This window comes from Etheostoma spectabile, chromosome 4 (genome assembly GCF_008692095.1).
Source record: "Etheostoma spectabile isolate EspeVRDwgs_2016 chromosome 4, UIUC_Espe_1.0, whole genome shotgun sequence".
Classification (NCBI taxonomy): Eukaryota; Metazoa; Chordata; class Actinopteri; order Perciformes; family Percidae; genus Etheostoma; species Etheostoma spectabile.
The window spans coordinates 29,779,105-29,788,456 of NC_045736.1; the positions used below are offsets into that span (position 1 = coordinate 29,779,105).

At 40.2% G+C, this 9,352-nt stretch overlaps 1 protein-coding gene and 1 long non-coding RNA gene across 4 annotated transcripts in view; one reads left to right on the forward strand and one right to left on the reverse strand.

Annotated features, from left to right (window-relative positions):
- The window catches only part of LOC116687935 (uncharacterized), a 21,701-nt gene extending 17,933 nt beyond the window's left edge, over positions 1-3,768 (reverse strand). The window contains exon 1 of the long non-coding RNA XR_004331665.1: positions 3,680-3,768. This is a non-coding gene — a long non-coding RNA (uncharacterized LOC116687935). The remainder of the gene's footprint in view (positions 1-3,679) is intronic.
- The window catches only part of chd5 (chromodomain helicase DNA binding protein 5), a 60,841-nt gene that overhangs the window by 33,670 nt on the left and 17,819 nt on the right, over positions 1-9,352 (forward strand). For all 3 annotated transcript variants that reach the window (XM_032513641.1, XM_032513639.1, XM_032513640.1), the window contains exons 16-25: positions 386-523; positions 810-931; positions 1,110-1,283; positions 3,222-3,363; positions 4,109-4,240; positions 4,445-4,562; positions 4,684-4,808; positions 4,966-5,212; positions 5,715-5,887; positions 8,227-8,401. In XM_032513641.1, coding sequence (XP_032369532.1) covers positions 386-523; positions 810-931; positions 1,110-1,283; positions 3,222-3,363; positions 4,109-4,240; positions 4,445-4,562; positions 4,684-4,808; positions 4,966-5,212; positions 5,715-5,887; positions 8,227-8,401 — 1,546 coding nt within the window. The remainder of the gene's footprint in view (positions 1-385; positions 524-809; positions 932-1,109; positions 1,284-3,221; positions 3,364-4,108; positions 4,241-4,444; positions 4,563-4,683; positions 4,809-4,965; positions 5,213-5,714; positions 5,888-8,226; positions 8,402-9,352) is intronic.

Sequence of the window (9,352 nt, forward strand, 5' to 3'; positions counted from 1 at the left end):
TCACACCAAAACAATCTAGATTAAAACATAGCACTACAGGTAAGAGGAAACATGTATTTTTGATTAGGGGATGAACTGTCCCTTTGAATATATTTTCAAATATATACACATATAAATACCTTGCTTTAGTTTATTTGAACCTATACTTGCAAGAGTGTTTGGGTGGTTAACATCCTACCTGACAATGACATCTGAATTTTCAGTTATAGGAAAATGAATGTGCTAGATATGAGCATGAAGTATGATTAAAAATGACTTAATTTTCAAGGAATACCATAGCAAACAGTGCAGTATAAGTAGTGCTAAATCGTTTCCCTTATCCCACATCTAAATCGGTCCACATTAGATACATTTTGTTGCTTTACGTCCTTCCGTCCCCTTGCAGAAAGACACTCCTATCAAGTTCCACGTGCTGCTGACATCCTACGAGCTGATCACCATAGATCAAGCCATTCTGGGCTCCATCACGTGGGCCTGCTTGGTGGTGGACGAGGCCCATAGACTGAAGAACAACCAATCAAAGGTAAAACAGCCTTTTCTGGCACTGATTGCAGCAGCTTGTTCCGGGATCAGCATTTGTATTATCAGGGATGCATTAAAAAAACAGGAAAACAGCAGGAACACAGACTGATATGAGTAGGAAATGTTTATGCGTAAACACATCCGTGAAATAAAAAGACAGATAGATAATGGAAAATGTTTTGTAGGTGGTTTTGAAGGTATAATTGGAGTTCGGGAAGTTTTACATGCGTCATTGCATTCTTATTTGAGGCATGCGTATCACACCTTGTACAATGTGTCCTGTTCAGTTTTTCAGAATTCTCAACGGGTATAAGATCTACTACAAGCTGTTGCTCACTGGGACTCCTCTTCAGAACAACTTGGAAGAGCTGTTCCACCTGCTTAACTTCCTCACCCCAGAGCGCTTCAAGTAAGTCCTTCCTCTGTTCTATTTATCTTTATCCTCCCCCACTTCTTCCTATCCTTCTCCATCTTGCGAGTATCTGCAAGCCGGTGCGTTGAATAGATCCCTCCTTAGATTGATGGATAGACAGAGGGTGTCTTTGCTATATTTCATTATTTCATTCTTCTTCCTTTGATCTGCGCAGTAACCTGGAAGGCTTCCTGGAAGAGTTTGCTGATATTTCTAAAGAGGACCAGATCAAAAAGCTCCACGACCTGCTCGGCCCTCATATGCTCAGGAGGCTGAAGGCCGATGTCTTCAAGAACATGCCCGCAAAGACAGAGCTGATTGTCAGAGTGGAGCTCAGCCCTATGCAGAAGTAAGTACTAGAATCCAAAGAAGTAGTTGGAAAAAAGGGTTTGTATTGTGCATTGATGCTGCCTGTTCCATTCTTAAAAACTATGCAAAATGTTCATTAAATCCATTAAAGTACAGTAGCTTTTCTCTCAATTATACAGTGAGATGAAGCACATTCTAAATGCTGTTAATGTTACTTACTAAACAATTTAGAGTAAATTTGAAAGGAAAACCATTAAAATTGCTGTTTGTGTAGGTTTTACCTGTAAGCAGTAACATGTTCCCTATGCAACAGTGTTGGGCAAGTTACTTCCAAAATCATTTGAGAGTAATAAGTTATATTACAATATTACTGTCTCTTAATTGTAATGCGACACACTACTTTTGAGTTACTTTCACTAATATAACAGCGGAAGATTGACTTGGCAGGTAGTTTGTGAATTTCACCACCGAGTACAATATTAGCGAAATGTATTTAGTAATGCGTTATAATACTGTGTTACAGCAAACAGGAATACATTACTGTAATTGCTTTACTTTTGTAACGCGTTGCTCCCAACACTGCTATGCAATAGCAAAAGTACCTTAAAGGTTCTATATTGTACAAAACTGAGATTCCCAGGTTCAGGTGCTGTATAATTACTGTGAAAGTATCAAAATGCTCTATCCACAGAGAAATGCATGCAGCCGTATTCACAATCTGTGTCTTTAAACCAGTCGTTGGGACTTCTGCACAGGTGTGATGTCACAACTATCATTCATTCAAACCTTTATTTAACCAGGATATAAAAACTCCTTGAGATGAAAGATCTCTTTTACAAGAGTGTCCTGGCAAGTGGCAGCAGCCCGGTTTGAAATAGACATAGAGACACTTGCAGGTAAATACATGGACACACTTTAACTCATCGTATTTAAACAAAAATGTCATCATGAAAAACCTGGGTCCTAAATCAATTAAAAAAACTATACCGGACATAGGTAGACAGTGCAGCTACAGTGCTGTTACAGTTATTCCCCGGCTGCAATGGCGGTGCAGAGACTCAGAGAGCGCAGATGCGGAAGATCCGGAAACGTTGACCAATCAGAGCAAACTGGGCTTTTTTCGGGAGGTGGGTTTAAAGAGACAGGCGCGGAAACGGAGCGTTTCAGACAGAGGGTAAATACAGGAATATTCTGACACACAGTATGAGAAATACATTGTGTTTTTTGAACATTAAAGCAGGTCAACATTTTCTAGTGGAAAGCAAAACTACAATTATGAACCTGAAAATGAACATACAACGGAGCCTTTAATATACTGTAGGCCTGATTTGGGATAACAGTAGATTTACAGTAAATACTGCTGCCATTGTGGTAACTAGTATAATTTCACGTTGCATGTTGAGAGAACTTAAAGTCTTAAATGAAATGAACTGTCAGGGGACACTAGTTTGTAATCTCAATTTTACAGTTAGATTAGATTCAACTTTATTGTCATTACACAGGTACAGGTACAAGGCAACGAAATGCAGTTTAGGTCTAACCAGAAGTGGAATAGCAGCAAGTGCAGATATACAATGGTTTTATAAGTGCAGGACATGGATAAGTAGTGAATAAATATAGAAATGAATACTATTATAAACAGAGTTAGCAGGAGCTACGAGATAGCCGATTAGCTCAAAGAGTCTTCGGACAACTGAACGGAGATTCCACGCTGATACTTACATCAACCATACCACGTCAGGTCTCCATGGCACGCTATTTACCTACCATACATTAGAAGTAGAATGTATAGGCTAACCTGCACCAACTCGTCAATGAAGTCTACCTTCTAACTGCACACTAGTACATCCCAATAATAAATGACAAAGGGGGGCACCCCCTTGCGGTACTGTTAGGCTTTGCAATTATAACTCTGTCTGATCATTAAGTTTCAAAGTGTTTTTTTTTCAAATCTAAATTTCTAACCTCTGACCTGCAGGAAATATTACAAGTTTATTTTGACGCGGAATTTCGAGGCTTTGAACTCCAAAGGTGGAGGGAACCAAGTGTCCCTGCTCAACATCATGATGGACCTGAAGAAGTGCTGCAACCATCCCTACCTGTTCCCCGTGGCTGCTGTGGTAAGGCAGCAGTTTTAAGCACACGTAACCCTTGTGTTGGCCTCGGGTCAAATTTGACCCCTTTTCAAAGCTTTTTATATAAGAAATATGTTTTTTTAATAACCAAATCGCCCCAAAATAACTTGGGGCACTTGCATGTACATTGCATGGAACCCATACAACATATACTGTACAACCATGTTCTTCAAAGGTAAAATTAATGATTACTTCAATTGAATTTTGTTGTTGTTTTATTTCATTTAATTTCATAGCATTTGATTTTTTAATAGCTTTATTATAGCATTCAAACGTTGACATAAACTAGCCTATGATCCACTCAAAAGAATTCATAATTTCCGCTTTTTTTCAAACTCAAAATTAGGTATAATGTTACTTAAATTAGGTTTATTGACTGTGAATAAAAAGTTTTTAAAAGTGCCAAAAAGCATAAATAACCATGAAAAAAGTTCATTTTCAATTTTAACCCAGAAGGACAAGTTCATGTTTGATGGGAGGACAATACAAGGGTTAAATATTTGATCTCAAGACTGAGTGCAAAATTGTGTCAAACGAAATGGAATGTTAATGTCATGGAAAGAGAAGCTGAGGAGAGATGGCTGTTTCACACAAAATGCCAACCTATATGTCAAAAAATGTGAGCCTTTTTCTCTTGGTTGGACATTTGAAAAGCCTTAAGCCACCAACCCTTATCAAGTAGTCATATATTTCTCCAGTTGATGCCTGGATTTGATTTTTGTCTTTGAAGGAAGCTCCTGTATTACCCAACGGCTCGTATGACGGTAACCTACTGGTGAAATCCTCAGGAAAACTGACGCTGCTTCAGAAAATGCTGAAGAAACTCAAAGATGAAGGACACAGAGTTCTCATTTTCTCTCAGGTGATAGACAAATAAATATTGTGTCTGGGCTGGAATCCAGAGCTTTCATTGTTTAGTGGCCATGAAACACTCTAAATCCAGCCATCCACATTTTAGCCGTTCCAATGCCAATGTCAGTCGTAGGTGATAAATCAGCTGATATTCCAGACATCTCATCAAAATGGTTTTGAGTGAAAATACAACTACCATGTTTTTTTTCCACAGATGACAAAGATGTTGGATCTGCTTGAAGATTTTTTGGAGTTCGAGGGTTATAAGTATGAACGTATCGATGGAGGAATTACTGGAGGCCTGAGGCAGGAGGCCATTGACCGCTTCAATGGTAAGATTGACAATCCAAATCAATTCGTGTGAGTTTGTGTGGATGCATGTTCTCTTCTACACGGCCTTCTCTCACTCACTCTCACACACAAACCGACTCTGTGCTTTGGTTTTTGTCACAGCGCCGGGCGCTCAGCAGTTTTGCTTCTTGCTTTCAACACGAGCTGGAGGTCTTGGCATCAACCTTGCGAGTGCAGACACCGTCATAATCTACGACTCTGACTGGAATCCTCACAATGACATCCAAGTACGGATTTTCAGAGACTTTCACATGGCTACTTGCATACGTGTTGCAGCTTTTCAACCAGCAGATCTTATAACTAATTGTAGTTGTGCGAATGCTTCTGTTAATTTCAGCTGTTCACTTCTTTGTCATCTCTTTCCCGTTCCTATCCACCTCCCAGGCTTTTAGCAGAGCCCATCGTATAGGCCAGAATAGAAAGGTGATGATCTACCGTTTTGTGACGCGAGGCTCAGTGGAGGAGCGAATCACTCAGGTGGCAAAGAGGAAGATGATGCTGACCCACCTGGTGGTGCGGCCCGGGCTGGGCTCCAAAACTGGCTCCATGTCCAAACAAGAACTGGACGATATCCTCAAGTTTGGCACCGAGGAGCTTTTTAAAGATGAAATGGAAGCAGCACGAGCCATGGGTATGTCTATTCACCATATGTTCCTCTAGCTAGGAAGATACCGTATAGATTGTGGTGGGTTTGCTGGCCTTGGCATTTCTGCTTTCTTTTAAAATTCCACACTCAATCCAAAAAGTTTTTTTTCATTTTTGGCACTTGCATTTGAGCTACAAACTGCTATATCGTCATATAAAATCACTGCTGTTATGTCCTGTGTTTCTTATCTATTCCAAAGTTTTTGGAAGCAATGCAAGCATTCTTATTTAATTCCATGAAATACTACTGCAGATCACTATTTCTACAAAAGCCACGTACAGTATTCACAAAGTAAACTGGAGACGGGTAGCGGATGCTAATTAGGGGAAGTACAAAATGCCAGGGAGTCCATTGAATTCTTAGTGGAAATGTTCTCTTTTTAGGTCAAAAGTTGTTCTTGTTTTCATAGGAAAAATCTTTAAGACATGGACCAATACATTTTTTAGTCTGCTCCTTTTAGTCATCAACTAAAGTTTCTCCCCAACAGGTGACAACAAAGAAGGCGAGGAGGGCAACGTGATTCACTATGATGACGACGCTATCTCGAAGCTGTTGGACCGCAGCCAGGACGCCACTGAAGACACAGAGATTCAGAACATGAACGAGTACCTGAGCTCCTTCAAGGTGGCCCAGTATGTGGTGAAAGAAGAGGATGGAGAGGTGAGACTTTACCAATGTAGATTGTTGAACAATGAGTGATGAATTTGGACCAGTGGGGTTCACACAAATGAAAAAGAGACCGCCAGTATTGTACAGCACACTAGATCTCATGAGACGGTCTGCAGTCTGCTGCATGATCACTTCAAAGAACAAGACAATTTAAAATCAGCATTAGCTTTGGTTTCCGTGGGTGTTTTACACATGAGGACGCACATGTAGAGCGCAGGCTGAAGGGTGACATGATGCACACCTTTGCTGACTTTAGTGCATGGGAAGTGCATGGTCACGGAAGGCTTGTATCATGTGGACACACCGACAGTTTAGTTGTCATTACTTAGAATACTTAGAAAACAGAAACTACGCACTATAGCTTTAAGTAATATGATGTAAGTACCATCAGGAAAATGTGAAACGATCAAAACTGTTCTGTCAATTAACCCTTGTGTTGTCTTACCGTCGCAAAAAAATCAACACTTTTAATGAGGCTTTTAATCAACTGTTAACTTTTTCTTACGTTTTGTCCCTTTTTTTCAACACTTTTGATGCCTTTTTTCAATGTTTGCCACTTTTTTTGACGTTTAACACTACGTAACACTAACTCATTAACTTTAGTTCTACAGTTATTTTTGGAATTTATGGTCAATATCAATCATTTAAAGGAAATCATACCTAATGTTTGAGTTAGAAAAGCAGAAATTAGGAATTATTTAGACTAAAATTAAAGGAATGTATGTTGATGGATAATCACGGACTGGAATATGTCAACTTTTACTCAATACTATTTCAAAACCACTTCAATTTTATTTTCCAAATATTATAAAATTGAATAAGACACATGTTATTTTGGGTAGTTAAAAACAACATTGATATAGGACAACATGAGGGTTAACTTGGTTTGATACAAGTGTTTAATGGTTTTGTCATTTCGGCTGTACTTGTAGGACTGTATATTGTTGGGTAGTTTAATTTATAATAAATTTTATTTTATAAACTAAATGTGTTTTGTGCGCAAAAATCTTAATTTGTAAGTAACTAAAGCTGTCAGATGAATGTAGTTGAGTAAAAAGTTTCTCTCTGAAATGGAAAGCGGCATGAAAAGAAAAGACTCAATTAAAGAAGAAGTACCTCAAATTTTTACTTAAGTACAGTACTTAAGTAAATGTGCTTAGTTACATTCCACCACTAGCTGGGACATTGTAAAAGGTATAATTGGATAAATAAAAAGATAAACATTTGGCAAACCTTCAAAAAAAGGTATTTGCATAGTTTAATGAAGTAGAAAATGTATGTAAATGTATATGTAAATGTATATATGCGTGTAAAGCTAAATGTAATGAAATATTGTGAAAGTCTGTTTCTAATGAAAGAACTCACTGCCAGGGTACTTTGAGTTCCCGATTGGTCCACCCGGAACTTGAGCCTTGTAACTTGGTGTTGGCACATTAAAACATAACTGTACAATCAAATATTGACACATAAGGTGCACTGCAAGCAACATGCAACATAAAGGTGTGGAAAAGGACAGAGAAATACTCAAAGCAGAGGAACTGATTCATTGTAACAGCATCAACATCCATCCATCCATCCATCCCTCCATCCATCTTCATCTGCTTATCCGGTGTCGGGTCGCGGGGGCAGCAACTCCACCAGGGGACCCCACACTTTCCTTTCCTGAGCCACATTAAACAGCTCCGACTGGGGGATCCCGAGGCGTTCCCAGGCCAGGTTGGAGATATAATCTCTCCATCTTGTCCTGGGTCTCACCCCGGGCCTCCTCCCTGCTGGAAGTGCCTGGAACACCTCCCTAGGGTGGCGCCCAGGAGGCATCCTTATCAGATGCCCGAACCACCTCAACTGGCTCCTTTCGATGCGAAGGAGCAGCGGCTCTACTCCGAGCTCCTCTCGGATGACTGTGCTTCTCACCCTATCTCTAAGGGAGACGCCAGCCCCCCTCCTGAGGAAACCCATTTTTGGCCTCTTGTACCCTGGATCTCGTTCTCTCGGTTTATGACCATAGGATCGAGAGCTTTGCCTTCTGTCTCAGCTCTTTTTTCGTCATAACCATGTGATAAATGGAATGTAATACTGCATCCGCTGCTCCGATTCTCCGACCAATCTCCCGCTCTATTGTCCCCTCACACAGATATGCAAAGTACTAGTTTGGTATGTTTAAAAAAAAACGGATCATCATGTATATGAACAGAAAAACTGAGTGATTGGATGATTGTTTCGAGTTTTGCCTTTGCCGAAGACATACTTTGATGTATTTTGTATCTTCACTCCATATTTACTCTGAAACATCAGAGTGACATTTGGTTTGCCTTTGTAACCATGTGCAGGAGGAGGTGGAGCGGGAGATCATCAAGCAGGAGGAGAACGTGGATCCAGACTACTGGGAAAAGCTCCTCCGCCACCACTACGAGCAGCAGCAGGAGGATCTGGCCCGCAACCTCGGCAAAGGCAAACGCATCCGAAAGCAGGTCAACTACAACGATACGACCCAGGAGGACCAAGGTAGGCTCTGCCAACAGACACCTGGTGCTTGGCTATCGGGACTCATCATGCCTGGGCTTGTGAATTTGCATTTTGCCTTTAGCAAGAGTAATTTCTTAAGTGTTATCCTTTAATATATCATACAAAACTATTATTGGCTGCGTTTTGGAAGCAAAAGCCATGTTCTATTGTTTTTACATGGTTACATGTTGGCACCAGGATTTGGCATTGCTGCCCATATTGAATATAAGCGGAATGAACAAAATCACATGGGATGCAGAATATGAGAAGAAACGCTTTTTGGCTTGTTAGCCATTATTTTATCAGCTGGCATGTGGACAGGTAGGCGAGCCAAAATCATATCGCTAAAAAAGAAGAGGCATTAGCTTCCAGATAAACCACTTAATAGGATCCATTTCAGGCTTTTTGCATGGATCTGTTTCTACTCTGCTTCAAAGGATTTTTCAGTATATTCCAGTACTATCAGTCAATACTAAATGTTTTGAATGGCATTCTGAGAGCCCATTATGAAAACACATCCTCTAACCATTCACCACTAAACAGATCACCCTAAAGATTAAAGGGATAGTCCAGATATTTTGATGGGTTGTATGAGGTACTTCTCCATAATTAGTGTATTACCTACAGTAGGTGGTGGTTGGTACACCCCCAGTTTGGAGAAGAAGGTAGGAGTACGACAGTGAAGCTAAGCTATGTACTGCTGTAGACTGCTGTGGGCGGTGGTAGCGTTTTAGCCACATTAAAAAAATGACGCTATATTTAGAATATTTTCACTCTGCCGTCAGACAACCCTGTTTCAGTTAAGGCCGGGATAGAAAAACATACTCTGGTTTATTGGCATTTCTTTAAACCAATCACAATCATCATGGGCGGCGGTAAACACCGGACAGCGCCACTTCAAAAACTCAAATTGGAGAGACAGTCTGGGTAGTGGTCGTGATTTACCCTGCA